At 32.2% G+C, this 17,083-nt stretch overlaps 4 protein-coding genes across 4 annotated transcripts; 2 read left to right on the top strand and 2 right to left on the bottom strand.

Moving 5' to 3' along the window:
* Positions 1 to 1,488: 1,488 nt before the first annotated feature.
* Positions 1,489 to 2,094, top strand: LOC137826692 (uncharacterized). Its single transcript, XM_090297453.1, has 2 exons — positions 1,489 to 1,633; positions 1,711 to 2,094. The coding sequence occupies exons 1-2, from the start codon at positions 1,538 to 1,540 to the stop codon at positions 1,864 to 1,866; spliced, it is 252 nt and encodes an 83-aa protein (XP_090153579.1). The 5' UTR covers positions 1,489 to 1,537; the 3' UTR covers positions 1,867 to 2,094.
* A 434-nt stretch (positions 2,095 to 2,528) lies between these two features.
* Positions 2,529 to 7,599, bottom strand: LOC137822496 (Exostosin family protein). The gene is made up of 9 exons (XM_068627395.2): positions 6,999 to 7,599; positions 6,732 to 6,905; positions 6,233 to 6,390; positions 5,999 to 6,146; positions 5,320 to 5,435; positions 5,100 to 5,238; positions 4,196 to 4,306; positions 4,019 to 4,087; positions 2,529 to 2,858 (listed from the first exon to the last, which is right to left on the bottom strand). Exons 1-9 carry the CDS (start codon positions 7,452 to 7,454, stop codon positions 2,727 to 2,729), a joined length of 1,503 nt encoding a protein of 500 aa, XP_068483496.2. The 5' UTR covers positions 7,455 to 7,599; the 3' UTR covers positions 2,529 to 2,726.
* An 822-nt stretch (positions 7,600 to 8,421) lies between these two features.
* LOC137822506 (TOM1-like protein 1) lies at positions 8,422 to 11,144 on the bottom strand. The gene is made up of 3 exons (XM_068627406.2): positions 10,350 to 11,144; positions 9,627 to 9,962; positions 8,422 to 8,971 (listed from the first exon to the last, which is right to left on the bottom strand). Exons 1-3 carry the CDS (start codon positions 10,866 to 10,868, stop codon positions 8,552 to 8,554), a joined length of 1,275 nt encoding a protein of 424 aa, XP_068483507.2. The 5' UTR covers positions 10,869 to 11,144; the 3' UTR covers positions 8,422 to 8,551.
* Positions 11,145 to 13,757: 2,613 nt separating this feature from the next.
* LOC137821687 (mitochondrial import inner membrane translocase subunit TIM22-4) lies at positions 13,758 to 17,036 on the top strand. The gene is made up of 5 exons (XM_068626398.2): positions 13,758 to 13,905; positions 14,101 to 14,294; positions 14,678 to 14,868; positions 14,972 to 15,044; positions 16,734 to 17,036. The coding sequence occupies exons 2-5, from the start codon at positions 14,132 to 14,134 to the stop codon at positions 16,817 to 16,819; spliced, it is 513 nt and encodes a 170-aa protein (XP_068482499.2). The 5' UTR covers positions 13,758 to 13,905; positions 14,101 to 14,131; the 3' UTR covers positions 16,820 to 17,036.
* The last annotated feature ends 47 nt before the right edge of the window (positions 17,037 to 17,083 follow it).

Here is a 17,083-nt window from a genome sequence, read left to right as displayed (position 1 = left end):
AAACATTCTCCAGTGGATGCCAACTCACTTCAATTCATTGAATTTTTTTTATCGTTATTATAATGATTTTGTTTATCACTAATTTAATTTAATTATTGCAATGTTAAAAAGTTTGCTGAATATGGAATAAAACATAAAGAAATTATTAATAAAAAGTATTCCCATTAAATGAATATAAGGAAAGTGTTCCTATAATATATTCCATGATCAAGTATGATTTTATTTATTATTTATCGACAATCACATTCTGTATTTGAACTATTAACAAGACAAAAAAAAAAAAAACTAAAATCCATATAATAGTAATGAGAATCAAAAAATTAAATAATAGAAGAAAATTAAGATTCATAAACCCTCCTTTAAAATCCCTAACACTTTAAAAGAATAATAAATTATAAATAAAAGACTCCGTACAAAAAAGAGAAAATGTTATAATTTAAAAAATCTCTTAAACTCTTCATTAGAACAGTCATAAATAATAAAAAAAAAATATTTTACTCGATGATACAAATTATTTTGAAATATATTTTAACGTTAAACGTGTAACACAAAGTTCTTAAATCGTAAAACCAAATTATTATATGTAATTACAGCAATTAAAATGATTATAATAGAAATGTATTTTTATTAAATTAAACAATAAAGTTATTAAATAATAAACAAATCTTTAATTGATGTAACATACAATCAATTTATTAAATTATGTGAAATATTTTTATGATAATAATGTTTTATATTAACAGTACCTTTAATTTATTATCACAGTTCATTATCATGAATCCGTTGCTCCACTTTATGATTTGAACATATATTTTATGGTCGGTTTCTTTAAAGTTTTGTTTCGAAAACCGAACCGGTCAAATAACTGGTTTAGTACATAATTTAAATAGTACATAATAATACGTTATTTTAAAAAATATATAAAATAATCTAAACTGTTTGTTATTTGATGATTTTACATATAAATTTATTATTAAAAGATATTGCTAAATATAATATTATACATTTATACATATTATTTAATTATTATGATAATTTTCGTATTATAAATTTGACTCAAAGTTCAATATTATGAATTTTATTTATTTTCTTAAAAAAAACCTTGAACAAAATTCTGGAGTAGTAGTTTGAATCGGCTTGAGGATTCAAATAAATTAAATTGAATTAAAACAAATTAATTCAACTTTTAGTTATAATTGATTCCAGTGTTAAATTTATGTAATTCAATTATAATAAAATATGTTGTTTACTTTATTTAATGATAGAATTGAATGTAAATTTTTAAATAAAATAAAAAAATGAATTTTGCTTTATTAACGAATGCCACGGATTAAACAGAGTACAAATATTTTTATTTTAAAATAAAAATAATATGATTTTATTAAAAAAAAAAAATAAAAATATAATGTCTGAAAGAATTCGAATATGACTTGGCATAGGTGAGTGGTATTTAAGTCGAAAAAAGTGAAAAAGAAGAAAAACGCGGGAAGAGAAAAGTTTGTTAGAGTTTGGAAGAGCAAGGCACAGTGAAGAGGAAATGGAAAAGAGTGGGAAATCAGAAGCGGCATTGATTCGTTGCGCAAAAGCTGCATTGTTTCTCCATTCCTTCAATTCCTCAAACTCTCAACACCAGGTAAATTCCTTCTCTCTCTCTTTCTCTCTGTTTCTCATTGATGAATCCGTTAACCGATAACCGATGATTAATATCAGGAAAAGTGGGAGAGAGAAATCCATGACCTGAAGATTCAATTGGTGAAAGAGCGTATCATGAAGAAGAAGATCATGCTCTGCGCCTCTGCGGAGTTGTTCCTTCAGCTCCTCTTGTGTCTCTCCATTTGGACCTTCGTCTTCTTCTACTTTCTTTGATATATTCTTTTGCTTCCATCCTCGGAGACTGCTTCTTCTCGTTTAGGTAATACGCATCCTCGAATCTGTTTCTACTGTATGCTAAATTGAATCGCGATTTCATTAAAAATTGTTGCTCTCATTTTAGATCATCCGCCTTATGCATTGAACGTGATAAATGGAATTTGATTTTTCGTCGTTTCTGTTTTTAATTCCTTTGTTGAATGGAATGACGGAAATTCTAGTTCATTTGATTATATATTAACTATAATGATCTTCTGCATTTATGGATACATTCATTAATTATACAAATTATTATTACTATTATACGGTGTATATATATATATATATATTTAAGTTTGAATATTCATAACACCGTTGATCAATGATAGCCTTAGGAACACTAGCATTTTCAGGATTAACATATTCATTTTCATTATTCGTCACACATTTCAAACGATTGCCAACTCTGAAAAAAATATTAAAACTGTCAAATGATATAAACGGGTATAATAACTCAGTATAGAAGCCTCACAAATCACAATCACCTCTGCAAACAATGAAATTTGATTAGTAATGTTAGTTATTTATAATAATTATATATCATTAAATTAGTCTTCATCTATTGCTAATCCCTGAATGAAAATAAAATAAGTGAGCATTGGGCCTTTAGCCTAGTCAAATTTGGTCCTCAAAAAAGAACTTAAGAGGCAATTATGATATTTGATTATCATTTAAATTCCCTTTCCGTCAAGTACTATCGAAGTTATACAACAAACTAGCCAACCAAAGAATACAAAAAAAAAAAAACATTGCAGGAGACAATACAGAGGGGATGAGCAAAACCGTAGATAATACAATTATAAAGAAAACAAAGCGATTCAAGAAATCATTGAAGCAGTATTAGTAATATTGGCAGGCCTGCATTCACAAGTACACAGATTTCTAGATCCTTCCACTACACGTTGAGATCTTCTTGTGTGAAGCTTGATGTTCACCAACTTCCCAGCCATCTGTAGCATCAAACAGAGAGAACCATAGTAAAGGAGATGCCTTCCAAAAGACAAGCCCCAGAATACACTCAACATAAAGGTAGGAAACATCACAGATATTTCTGATGGTTTCCAACACAAATTAAATATACATATAATACTAAGTTCTACAGAAAAGAATAACATTAGTATGATATAAGGAATATTTTCTAAATTTGATCCAATCATTGACAAAATACACAGTAATCCAAGTAAATATAAATTAATAGTATCGATGTTGCCAGCAGAATGATATTTCATTCTTTTATATCTCTTTTAAACAAACATCTAACCACCGCAGGAGTAGTTGTGTTGTGCTACAAATAAATAATCTTACCTAGGCCTGTTTGGAAGCACTTCTAATAGAAAAAAATAAACGAGTTTCTCTATAAGCTAAATTTGGCACTAGCCAATTTGTAGGAAATTTCTCATATAATTTCTCTAAATTCTTGTTTTTAAGTTATGGACAAAGTCATTTAATTTTTTTCTTCTTACTTTTCTCTTTTAGAAGTGCTTATAGAGATATTTGTCATGCCCCTAATAAAATCTAGAAAATAAAGGCTATAGTCACAACTTTTAAATCAAAGTAAAACTTCCGGAAAACATAAGTAACCCAAAACTTATTTTAGGGTAACAAGTCTGTGAAAGCAAAACACTGCAGTTAACTACGTCTTTCAATATTAAACCTTAACATATTCTGATTGCCACCTTTCTTTACTGGTCATATTTTTCTCTTTAAAACGTGTTTATGGAGAAATTTGTCCACACAAACTCCTGATAAAATCTAGAAAACAAAAAGGCTATAGTCACAGCTTTTAAAGCAAAGTAAAACTTCTGTAAAACAAAAAGCAACCCAAAATTTATTTTAAGGTACCAAGTCCGTGAAAGTGAAACACTACAGCTAACTATGTGTGTCAATATTAAACATACTTCATTATATGGCGTCCAGAAATAAACTTATCAAAATCTATGGAACAACCGAATAAAAAAGAATAATTGCACTCTTTTTCCAAAACTATAATGGAAGAAACCACTCGATGGGAAAGATGAGGGCTAAACCCAAGCTTAAGTTCATGTGAACAAAGAACCTAGAAAGAATAATAGGAACAGAAACTTAAATAGCAAAACAAACAGTAGCAAACCATTTTCCAAACCAAGTCTTCAGGACCCAAAGGTTGAGCTGGACTAGAATACAGGAAATGCCTTGAATACTGAAAAGAAAAAAAAAACATCAAACAAGAAAGCAAGACAATGCACAACTCAATTTGAGAAAATGAAAAATTAGTTACATTAAATTCTACATGAAGGGAATTACAAACCTTGGCAAGATTTTGTTGCATTTCTTTGATATGAGCAGGTCTAATGCCTTTTAAATATTTCAAAAGCCAACCTGGCTTTACGGCATCATTAGAGGAAATGAACAATGCTATCTGCATATACGACAAATTCCCATAAAAAAAAATAACAACTCATAAGGCTCCGAGTTATCACATAATCATACAGCATTGGCATATCAGAGACAATAATGCGGTTTTGGTCACTGGGTGTGTGTTACCTTGGAGTGTGCAGTAAAAGGGTTTTAATTAACAAGAGGCCCAAATTCAGTAAGAGTGTGCAATCTATATTGTTCTTTGGTGCATTTGGTTGAAATAGAATGTGTGTACCTTTGTCTCCCTACACTTAAGTCTTAGGTTAGGATTATGGTTATAGTTTTTCTCTGGTGTCAGGCACATAGGCCATGGCTATCTTGTTGGTATTGTCAACTCCAGCTTCAATACATAGAGTCAGATAAACTGGATGGCCCTGCTGGATTTTTTTGGGTTTCTGCTATCCCCCTGTGCTCTTTTTTTAATGCTTGAGGGGATCTTTTTATTTTTCTTCAGTAATTTATTTTTCTAAACAAATCTACTACATTTTCAGAGAACGAGTTATTAAAACAAACTTATTTAATGACATAATCGTGTCTTGCAATAACATATCTGTCAATATTAATCATCTAAAATAGTAGGTACTGTGTAAAATAAGATTGGCTATTATGTCCTGCTGTACACATATATAAACCAACAGATATTCCCATTGCGCCTTGTCACACAGTCCACACCAAAACAAATACCATCCAAAGCTAGCAAGCCATTTTAGCCATTATTTTATAGCAATTATACCATTAACTCTGAATTACGTTCTTAGTAATCAACTACATGGTATAAATGCATACATACACACCTTCCTGTAATCGAGTATTCCTTCAAAAGGAAGCTCCAGCTCATCACTTATTATAACTGGAATGCATCCACTAACAATAGCATCAAATAATCTAGCAGAGGATGGAGTGTCACCAGCTGGGCTTAGGCAAAATAGAGACCTATGAAGTGCAAGGCAAGCAAATAAATACAACAAAATAAGTAACCAGAGTACTTTTATCCAAGTGCTGAACTTATATTACTTGCGCATGCCAATTTGAGCAGCTTCTTTTCCCCCATCCCCAGCTGTTCCCTCCTCTATACTCACACCATCAGCACCACTTAATTCAGCTACGAGTTTAGAGCGTATCTTTCCTCCCTATAACAAGATGGAAAAAAAAAGCAACTAAACTCAGAATATAAAAACATGCAGCCATGTAAGTGACAAAAAAATTGAGAATGCTGCATACAAATGTAGGGTAAACCATGATCAGATTTCTAGCTAAGAAAGTATAAAAATATAGTTTCGTCAATATCAGCTCTTAAGGCTGATTTTAAACTAAGAGTAAACAGAAAATTATACGGAAAGAAATAATTTATTATACATAGCATTTTCAAAGCAACAATAGTTTTTTTCTTGATAAAAAAATTCTAACTATTTTGGTGACAAGGGGGGCTTTTCCCGCACACCAAAATTCTGAATTTAGTTGCTTTGCTTAAAGTTAGTTCTAACTCCGAAGGGCTAATGTCACAAAACCAGAAAAATATACTGTTACCCTCCTCCATTGACAAAATTGCTACTTCAACATAAGATGGAATAGACAAGCTATTAACAATTCAGATTTCTAGATTTCAAGTGAAGTGACATCATATGCAGATAGAACTTTCAAAGGTTCCACCTGCCAGTCAAGAAATTAACGAGCTATCACACAATATGCTAACCGCATTTCTCTTGAGCCGGCCCCGAAAGAAAAGTAGCATATTTCTCTTCGGTCTTGACTCAGTCAAACACCTGGCATCACATAAATCAAGATTGGGAACATATGGAAGAATCAGGTCTTTCTCCAGAAAAACCTGTCCTGGCTTGTACCTGAAAGAGGAAGAGGATCACTGGATAACATTTCCAACAAACAATAGCATTGAATTTATAAAGTTGTGTGCAAGTTAAAAAATGACCAGTTCCCGGTGGAATCCATGTCAGGCAACAACCATATTGCATTCTTCACGAATTTTCGAACAGACTTAAAAGACCAGGGATGATGCACAGGGATTATGTGATCTCTACCACCAGAGCGCTTCCATGCAGGTTGATCTGTGATCCACTTCAAAGCTTCCTGCATCCACAACAACACCAGGCATACTTATCCCCATTGCACCAGCCATCAAAAACCAGAAAAACAAGGTTCTAGCACTCTCAATTTCCTATTACCCTCTCTCCTAAATATTAGTTTTTTAAGATATGCATTGTATATAATCTCCTAAATATTGAAAAACCATTCAAATTAGTCCTTATACTATGGACATTTATTACTTGGGGAATAACTTGCATGGTTCTATTATGTAAGGAAGAGAAGGGTAAGAGATGGAGAATGAAAATGGTGGTTAATGGATAACAAAAAGAAGGAAACATAAGGAGAAGAAAAAAAAAGGGAGAGCATTAGAAGAGCACTCACACCCTATAAAGGGCCTTGCATTGTTGTTTTTCCATGAGGAAAAAGCTGATAGTGGTAAAGAAGGGTACGTAGAACAAATCAGCCTCCTCCTGTCGGTGAACCCTAACGACACTGTTCAAGAGCCTCTCCGATTGGGGAGCGATGAGATCAGCCCAGAGCCAGTAATCAATGGAGTGCTGCATTCACAATCACAACCAACCGACGCAATTGACAGATCAACAAACGGTGAGGGAATTAATCGAGGAGAAACGGACGGAGAAGGACGAAACCTGTTCGATGAGACGGTGAACGGGACTTCCATTGGAGGTGAGATTGGAGGTGTCTCGGTAGGTCTTCTTGAAGAGCCAGAGCAAATCGTAGGTGAACTTGGGGGGCATGTCGTAGACGTAAACCCTAAGGGGAAGGGAGAGCGGGTAGTAAGGATCAGAGTAGAGTCTGTCCATCTCGGAGCCATAAACGGCGTCGTCGAGCTTGGTGACGAGGTTCTGTTGTTCGGCGTGCGCGGTGTCGTCGGAAAGGGAGGGTGGCGAGGGAGCGGCGGCGAGGAAGCGGTCGAGGGAGGCGACGAAGGAGGTTTCGGCATCGGGAACGCGGACATTGGTGGGGGAAAGGAGAGGGGAGCGGAGAGGAGAGAGAGAGAAGAGGATGAAGAGGAGAGAGAAAGCGAGAAGGAAGAGGAAGAGAGTGGTTCGCGATTTGGATCGCGGGATGTACTTTCCGGCCATTGTTACGTGCAATGGATCACTGCACCCAAAAATTTACAGACACAACACAACTCATATCCAACGATAACAACAGGTAATCTTTCTCAAATTCTCAATACACTTGTCTTTCGTTATAGTGCTTATCCATGGGTGCAAATCTATACTCATTTTTAAATAGTTTCTTTTTTTAACTTTTAATGTATTTTTCACATTTTGGCTTCTTGTTTAATCTTTACTTTGTATAATACATGAAATATACACAAAACTATAAACTCGGACGTATTCGGATATTGGACACTGACACTTGTATAACACCGGTAAAACATGTATCCGTGAAGTGTTCAATTCAAAAAATATTTATTAGATTTCTAACAATTCTAGTACAGTTCAAACATAATTTTAAAAATGAAAAATACATTAATTTTCTCAAAATTCAAACTTTATTGTATAAACTGTTATTATGATTATAAAAATAAGAAACAAATCCTTGTGAATCAGTTATGAAAAACATCTTCGTGTCCTTATAACCTACATTTTAGAGATTTTACGTATCTCTGTATCCATAGTATTCGTATCATATTAATGTTCGTGTCATATATGTGCTACATATCACAAAACTGCTTCGATTTTACTTTTGTTTTAAAAAAAAATATTTGTAAGGTATAAAAAAAAATTACAAATTTTTACTCATAATTTAAATTTTATATTAAATTATATTATATTTGATTGTTTAGGTTTAAATTGAGTGACTTCTTATTGAAAATTAAAACAAATTAAGCCACGGACACTAATTTCACAATGTATTATTTTAGAGTGATTCTTTTGTAGATATGAAAACAATATACACTTGTAGAAAATATAGGGAAAAAAATGAAAAATTGTACTTGTAATAAATGGGCATTTACCTTTTTTTTATGTTTTTAATAAGAAAAACAATGTGTTAACATTTTTGTTATATGACAATTTTTTTAAGCTTGAAATTGACCATAGTTTCACCGAATGCTAACAGAAGGAAGAAAAAGAAAAGAATAATGGGAAGTGGTATCAGATATTGGTTCATAATCAGCATGTATAAAACGAAAACAGGAAGCCATGAACATGAAATTTGAAGCTTTGTTTTAGAAGGAGATGAGATGTTCTTCAGATGATTGTTGTTTCTTTGGATCAAAGCCATCCCTAACCTTTTTCCCAAATATCATCTCATCAAGATCATCCAACATCTCATCCTGGCTCCCTCCCTGTACTCCAGTTCTTGAACCTCCACTCTTTCTAACCAGGGCCTCCTCTTCTGTAAAATGGGGGGACTCATCAGCTTCTATGGCAATAGGTGCCATACCCACTTCAGGTTCAGGTGGAACAACTCTATGCTTCTTCTTCTTCTTCATTTCTTCATATCTGGAGACAACCTTCTGAATCTCATCATTTATATTCAAGGCCTCACATAGCAGTGCTTCATTATCCCAAGAAGTCTCAATGATTCTATGGACAGTAGCCTGGGACTCACGGCACTGTTTTACTAATGTGGTAATCAAATCATCCTGAAAAGATCATACACAAGTTGGTCATTAAAAAGGATGCACTTTTTTGAAGAGGCTTCGGCATTATAGTAACTTAATAGAAACACAACCAAGATCACATGGTCTTTGAGTATAAGGCAAAAATTGACATGCATCACCTCTAATCTAATAACATATAATCTTTCTAAAAAATGTTGCATGAGACACGAGAAAAAATAAAATAAAATATATATATATATTATATAAATATAAATTATATAAATTGATAATAAAACTTTATGTATACATATAAATATATATTTTTTATCAGAAAGATATTTTTCATAGTTCAAAAGGATTTGTTAATTATTTTTATAATCATAATAAAAAATTATACAATAAATTTGAGTTTTTAGAAAATTAATGAATTTCTCATTTTCAAAATTTTGTTAGAATCGTATTAGAATGGTTAAAAATCCAACAATTTTTTTTTTTTAAAGTTTGATACTTCATCATTGTACGAGTGTCAGTGTAGGATAGTGTGTGTGACACGAATACACCATTTAAGAGACGTGTCAGATTCTCATAAATTATTGTTTGTGATCTAAAATATATATCATTGTCAAGTTTCAGCTCAAATGTGGGCAAGAAAAGGAAACATAAGAATCTAGAACACAACAAAAACAAAATAGAATACCTTTAAAACATCCTGCTGCATTGAAGAAGATAACACGGTAGAAAGAAGCTCAAAGCTATTTCTCGCAACATCAAAAGCTTCCTTTGCTTGTTGAGACGTAAAACTTTTCACACGAACATCATGCTGCATAAGAGCTGCAAGACTGACATCAGCCTCTGAAGTAGGGGCAGAAGGAGGAGTAACAGGCGAAAAACTTTGCACATCAATGTCATGCTGCATAAGATGTTCATGATTGACAACTGCCTCTGGAGTAGTGCCAGAACGAGGTGGAGTGAAAATAGGAGCCAAGCTTTCGTTGTCACGACCAGGGAATCGAATACCCCTTGATTTCAAACTCTGCATCAGAAAAGTGTTAGATATGAAAGAAACCATTCATGATCATTCCTTCAAGTAACACCTTAATAGAGTTGGTTTATAACATTGTATTACAACTCTTATGAGCTAGTAATCAATGATAAGATCATGGTTTGCCTCAATTCTTAACTTTTTGTCCACAATTTTATTAACAAGTATATATCTGGCATGGTCGAATATTATGATAACATGCTCGGATACCATATTAAGAAGTAAATTTTAAGTCTAATTCAACCATATATAATGTGAGGTTTGTATTTACTTATATACAATGAAATATCTAATCTCTAATAGATGTGAGATTTCCTACCTATTATATTTTGGTTTTGTTATTTGACCAGTGATAAGCATGTAAAGTTGTGAAAGTACCTTGTAAGTTTGTGCATAGACAGGCAGGTAGCGAAGTTCAGTGGTTGACTCTCCCCATGCCTCAATCATCATCAAAGCCTTATTCCTGTTATTAACAAAAGTATAAGGGTCATCAACGAGCTTGACCATCTCTTCAAGGACTCTCTCAGTTGCCACCTCCAAGAAAGCCTTGTCACAGTTCTTGACCAATGCTTCAAGCAGAACCAGAGCCAGATACTGACTTCTAGGACTCTTGGAAACAACCCTTTTCTTTATTGCACGCACCACTTCAGCAGTGTTGAGTTGGTCACCATTGATCAAGTCACAGAGATGAAGAATGATGGGCCAGTGAGGGTGATGAAGGGCCTCAGAGGTAGCTTCCCCAACGAGTTTATCAGCATGGCTTGAATCCTGGAAAAACTCTTTCACTTTGAAGCTCACAGAACTCATTCCAGCACTCATCTTCCGACCCACCTCAGCTCCACCAATTTTGAGACGCTCCCCCAGAGCGTTGACTCTTCCCTTCAAATTGTCACTCATTTTTTCCTCACTCCACCAATGAATGGCCTCAGAATTTGCAGAGAAGAAACTGCACTTAAACCGTTTGATGAAATGAAAACCAAAGGAGAAAGCTCTGAATTCCACTGTTTTGTTGGTGTTGGAGAAGACAGTGTGTGGATGTGTTCCTTGGAGTTTCAGCCTTCTCCTATGTAAGTCCAAAGTTCCAATTTGGTTTAATTCCTCGTACGTTACGTTAGATAATGTCACAAAAGACAAAGCAACCTTCAATCTTCTTTTATTTAGCGAAAACTTCAACATTACACAGAAAATTTAATTTTCTGGCTCCATTAACTTTTAGTCATCTGGTATATCTTTTGCAATGAGGGATGAAACTGAATAAATCAAATCAATACAAAAATAAAAAAAGTAATTTAACCTATATTTAATAATACACAATATACATAATAAGTACTATTTATTATTTATATGGGATGGATGAATTATAAACTCACCAGAATGGTTAAAATTAAAAAATATATATTATTTTTGCTTTGGTCTTTATTGATAAATTTTTATGTTTAAAATTCACAAAATAACTCTCAAGAAGGATGGCTTATTTGTAATATTATTTTTTTACGATTTAATTATATTTTAATCTATGTAACACAGACATTGATACGATATGGATACGGAGATACGTAAAATCTCTAAAATGTAGGACACGGGAACACAAATTTATATATTATATAATTATGAATTATATAAATTGATAATAAAGATTTATGTGCACAAGTATGTTCCAGATTATTTTTTTGTGCAAAAAAATGTTTTCCATAACTGATTCACAAATATTTGTTTCTTATTTTTATAATCATAATAACAATTTATACAGTAAAGTTTGATTTTTTTAGAAAATTAATGTATTTTTTTCTTTTAAAATTGTGTTGAATTGTACTAGAATTGTCAGAAATCTAACAAATACTTTTTAAATTGTACACTTCACGAATACGTGTCCTACATGGGTCATATGAGTGTCGGTGTCCTATACGACACGCCATTTAAAAGGAGTGTCCGAGTTTCATAGATTTTAGTTCATAAAAAGTGATTGCAGTTTTGGTTCCTCAAATTTATAAAAACCTTTTTCTAGTATTTCCAAAAGTCTCTCAAAATCTTTAAAAGAATATGATTTCAGTCTTTTAAACATTAAATTTTAGGAATTAAAATAAGTGCTTTTAGGATTTAAAAGAACTAAAATATGTTTTAGTTATGAGAATTTGATGTTTAAAATTATAATAATTTATTTAATTTTTTCATCTAACTTTAGAGGTGATAAAATTCTAGCACGTATCCTTATAATTCATTGATATTATTTGTATAATTTATTTTATATTTTTAATCATAATAATTGTAAGTTGTGTATATGATACTTTCTTTATTGTTAAAAACTCCAATTTAGTCATAATTTTCAAATTAATATCAATTTTATATCTTTTGTGCATTGTAAAAAACAATGTATTGTGACCGTTTTAACCGTTACTATTAAAAAGTAAACTAATAATCGACCCTCATTCTCCCAAACATGCTTCCTATCTTTTTTTTTTCAATTATTTATTTTATTTTAGTACTTCTCTTCCTTTTTTTCAATTATTTATTTTATTTTATTACTCTTTTTTTTTATTGAAGACCTTTTTATGTGTTTGTTTTTTGTAATTTATTTGGTTTTGTTTATGCTAAACTATAAAGATAATACAGGGAGGAAAAGAAAGGAGTGTTTTTTATTTATTTAATCTTTTTAAAATAATTTGTTGTTTTGTGACTATTTAAATTGTCAATGTATTTAAATTAATAATAGAGTTAATTTTAAATCGATAGAACGACTATTTTGAAATTTTGAAATATAAATTATTAAATTAAATCTTTCTCAAAGATAAATAACATTATAAAATTATAAAAATCGCATGAATGGTTAAAATTAAAAGATTAAATTTTTTATTTTATCTTTATTGTTAAATTATATATTTCATGTTTAAAATTCACTAAATAACTCTTCCATTGACAATGATTGATTGCTATAAGATTGCTTCAGGTTTAATTATATTTTATTTATTAAGTTTTGGAATAGTTATATTTTTGGACTCCAAATTTATAAAAGTTTGCTTAGTCCGTTAAAATTGAAAAATATATACTTTTATTCCTTAAATATATTTGTAATTTCTAAAATCTATTTTTTTATTTTAAAATTCAACAAAATTTATATGTTAATTTCACCATCATCGATCGATTAAATTGTAATTGATGGTATTAATATTTTTGGAAATTAATATCTATCAACCATATACTCTTTAATTAATAAATAATCATTATTCTTTTATATTACATATAGTTATTTGATATATAAAATTCACAATTCTAAAAGTAAAAACAATCCATTAATTTATTTTCTTATAAATTTTTGTCTTTAGAAATAAAATGGGTGTTTATTGTGATATATTAAAAAATCAATTGTATCACAACAATGTAAAACCACAATATGAATTTAATATTGTATAAAATAAATTAAAAACATTCAAGTAAATTACAAATATTTATTAATAAAAATATAACACTAAAAATAAACTATTGAATGAAAAATTAAAAGTAATATATACAATTACATTATGTATACTAAATAATAAATTCATCACCCAATCAAAATAGGCATCTAAAATTAATTTAATTACCTTACTTGTAATTTTTTTTTCTTAATTAGTAATTTTTTTCTACATCTTAAATTAACTAAAGTTAAATGATTTAAGAGTAAAAGAAGCCATTATAAAATATCAAATATTTAAAATTAATATATATTTTTTTTTCACATGAACTAAATCCAATAAGAATATTGAAATAAAAATAATATATATTTAGAGCTTATTTGTAAGAAATTGAAGATGTGTGTATGTTGTATAAATAGGTAAGTACCCTAATGGGCACAATCGTGGCACACCATCATTCTTCAACTTCCTCACCGGAGAAACCTCTGCCGCAGTCCTCCCCTCACGGCGAACCTCCACCGTCGTCTGCGCGGCTCCGCCGATTGGTACTCTTTCCTCTTCTCTCATTGTTTCAAGCTCACTTGAATTTGTTATTTAGCATAGCATCTGTTAAATAGTATTTTGCATGATTCGATGTCCTTGCCTATTGATTCTGTAAAATTGATAGATATTTTGAGTGATTTTGCTTCATTACGAAGTAGTAACACTGGCATTTATTTATCTGTGCGGATTTCAATCAGCTGTAGCATATTCTTTATTTGAGCTTTACAAATGGCTGATGGTTCCGGTAAAGCAGTTGAAAATGGTTCTTTGAACTCAACAGAAGCAGAGAAGCCTCAGATTGAGCCCATAAGACTGCCCTCGGTTGAGGAAATCCGTGGTCAAGACATTTGGAACAATTGCGCAGTGCGCAGTGTAGTCAGTGGAGTCATGGGTATGGCATTCAATCCTCACCTTTTTTTTCCCTAATGCATACCTCTTTGTTTGTTTCTTGCTCCTCTGATTAACTGAATTGAATTTCCTGATATGAATATGTGGACCACTTATCATCAATTGTTCAAGTGTAGTCAGGGTTTTTTTTGAGATTTCAGCTCCATTTAGGATGTTCTTTCCACCACTAGTACCTACCTAGTATGATGGACAGCTAAGATGGGATTCTTAGGATTATGTATAATTTGACTCACCATCCTTACTGCTGATTTATCACTGTCTGTGAGACAAGTAGATTAATATTCCCAATAATTTTTTTTATATGATTTAGGCTACTGTTTCAGTCCATTCATGAGTTTCTTGGGATTCTTGTGATGTTCTTTTTAGGGGGTGGGCTTGGCATCTTCATGGGTTTATTTCTTGGAGCTCTGGACAACCCACTGATGCAAGAGGAAATGACTGGCAGACAGCAGCTTATATATCAAGCAAAGCAGATGGGGAGAAGAAGTTGGAGTTCAGCCAAAGCATTTGCTGTTATGGGTTTTGTATTCTCAGCTGCTGAATGTGTTGTTGAGAAGGTCTAATGGATTTGATCATTTGAGGAATGGAAATATATATTTGCATTAAGCATTATGAGGTTCATTCTTCTTACCACGTGGGCCCTTGATTTTATTTTTTCAGGCTCGAGCGAAACATGACATAACAAATACCGTTGTTGCTGGATGTGCAACTGGAGGTGCAATATCAGCAAAAGGTAACACTTTTTTCTTTATTTGTCCATCATTTTATCATGTTTTTCTTTCTCTTAATTTAACAAATGAACTACATAAATGGCCTGGCAAGGCTTGTATAGAACAGACTTAGAGACCTTATACACGGAAATGTGATACTGCTAGATTGCACTTTGCTATTATATGTTTGATTTTCATCTTAGATACACTTTGGGTTCCACAAAAGAAAAAGATGCACTTTGGGAGGTGGTTTACTTTTGCAGATATATCATTAAGAAATAATGTATATACAAATTATTGTAGAAAAGATGAGGAACTAAACTTTGGTGGTTTGGGCATATTGGAGATGACCTGAAGAAGCCCCTGGTAAGGACAGTAGGTCTGATGGAGATAGGTCAATTGCTAGAGGCAGAGACTAAGAAAAACTATAGGCATAGCCTTTAAGATTTTTTTTGAAGTAAATAATATTTCTATATAAAATATTCATTACAAAATATTATGGTGTTGTTTGATCATATCCATGTAGTTGACTCCACCTAGTGGGAAAAGGCTTGGTTGTTGACGAATGTATCATTGATTTTCAAGAGCTTATGCTCTAGTCCTCTAATCCTGTTTGGGAAAATGATAACTTACAACATAAGTTAGTTCATTGCTCTGCTCTCTGCTTTGCATACTGACTTATTTTTGAAAATGTTCATAACCTCAATTTCTATTGTCACTAAACTCTTGTTTCACAACAGAATTTAATAATCATAGAAAAGTGATTTTTGTAGTATTTAGATATTTCAATTTAAATCCTTTTCTGAAGATACCAAGAATTTCATATACCTACTACGATAAAAATAAAGCATAAAATGAATATTCCTAAACATAGACGATTCATTTTCAAGAATTGGTTCAGGTGCTTTGAAGCTTGAATCCATTGCTATGAACTTTTAACTTTAGAAAAACAGTTATTTCTGCTCATCTCAACTGAAATGTTAGCTGCAAGGTAGAAGGAAATTGTCCTTGGTGTTATAGGATGAGGTTTGATGAATGGGTTCTGGGAATGGCTATGAAAGATGGTAGGCAATAGTGATGTTGATGTAATGCAAGCAGGTGCTTGTGTACTCTGAAACTTGGAAACCTACCTACAGCTTCTTTTAAGAGAGCCCAATCTTGAAACCACTTATACAATACCAAGGTTTGATGGAGTACCCTACACTTAAAAAAACATACCTACCCGAAAGAATAGTTGCCTAAGTCAGCGCTGCCTCCCTATAAAGGAGAGCAGTAACAGGGAGCACGGCATCCTTGGATATCATAAGGTGGTGTCCCTGACCAAACACACTCAAGAGGTTTTTCTTCTTTGGGGAGCCTTGGCAAGAATCCCTTCCACGGCTATTTTTAAAATTGTTCTGTTTATTCCTTTTCAAAGCAGTTTTATATTTAAATGTTCTTTTGTGCTGTATCTGGGAATCTGATAATACAATTTGGTAAGAACTAGTTGAATAGATTTTTTGACAGTAGAACCTTGGGAGGGACATGAAAAGAGTGATAGATGTAAATTGTAATGAGAAAGGAATAGAGGTATACTAAAAGGATAATGAACCGGCAAACCAATAATAGAAAATCAAAACGTTTCTCCTTTTATGAACTTGTTCTCTCTGCCTTTATTTTTCCCTTCATTATGTATGCTAAAGTTTCCCTTGTTTGTTGTGACGTGGTTCTAGGTGGCCCAAAGGCAGCATGTGTTGGTTGTGCTGGCTTTGCGGCATTCTCCGTCGTAATAGAGAAGTTTTTGGAGAGACATCAGTGAGTAAATTGACGTCATCCTAACACATTTTTTGAGTTCTTGGTGAAGTCTTTGGCCCATTTTATACAGGACGTGACTGCGGAGCACACATACTGCAGCATTTATTTACATCAATAATTCATTTGTATACCATGTCAAATGCATTTCCAAACTAGGGAAAGCTGTGATGTAATGCTATGGTTTAGTATTAAGCAATTTAAATAGTTATTTTCTTTATGCATTCGTGACTAAATAAATCTCCGACGCATTCACTATTTTACCGCTGTC

Source organism: Phaseolus vulgaris, chromosome 11 (assembly GCF_051622355.1).
Source record: "Phaseolus vulgaris cultivar YP4 chromosome 11, ASM5162235v1, whole genome shotgun sequence".
Lineage (NCBI taxonomy): Eukaryota > Viridiplantae > Streptophyta > Magnoliopsida > Fabales > Fabaceae > Phaseolus > Phaseolus vulgaris.
The sequence above is the reverse complement of the archived record's forward strand: the minus strand, read 5'-3'. Positions and strand labels throughout refer to the sequence as shown.

Coding starts and splice junctions, on each gene's coding strand:
- LOC137822496 (XM_068627395.2), bottom strand. CDS start 7,454: ATGGCCGGAAAGTACATCCCGCGATCCAAATCGCGAACCACTCTCTTC. Junction 5,239..5,319: donor GCTCAAATTGGCATGCGCAA/GTAATATAAGTT, acceptor TGCACTTCATAG/GTCTCTATTTTGCCTAAGCC. Junction 4,307..5,099: donor GAATACTCGATTACAGGAAG/GTGTGTATGTAT, acceptor TCGTATATGCAG/ATAGCATTGTTCATTTCCTC.
- LOC137822506 (XM_068627406.2), bottom strand. CDS start 10,868: ATGAGTGACAATTTGAAGGGAAGAGTCAACGCTCTGGGGGAGCGTCTC. Junction 9,963..10,349: donor TCTATGCACAAACTTACAAG/GTACTTTCACAA, acceptor TTTCTGATGCAG/AGTTTGAAATCAAGGGGTAT. Junction 8,972..9,626: donor TGCAGCAGGATGTTTTAAAG/GTATTCTATTTT, acceptor TGATCTTTTCAG/GATGATTTGATTACCACATT.
- LOC137826692 (XM_090297453.1), top strand. CDS start 1,538: ATGGAAAAGAGTGGGAAATCAGAAGCGGCATTGATTCGTTGCGCAAAA. Junction 1,634..1,710: donor CCTCAAACTCTCAACACCAG/GTAAATTCCTTC, acceptor GATTAATATCAG/GAAAAGTGGGAGAGAGAAAT.
- LOC137821687 (XM_068626398.2), top strand. CDS start 14,132: ATGGCTGATGGTTCCGGTAAAGCAGTTGAAAATGGTTCTTTGAACTCA. Junction 14,869..14,971: donor CTGAATGTGTTGTTGAGAAG/GTCTAATGGATT, acceptor TTATTTTTTCAG/GCTCGAGCGAAACATGACAT. Junction 15,045..16,733: donor AGGTGCAATATCAGCAAAAG/GTAACACTTTTT, acceptor ACGTGGTTCTAG/GTGGCCCAAAGGCAGCATGT.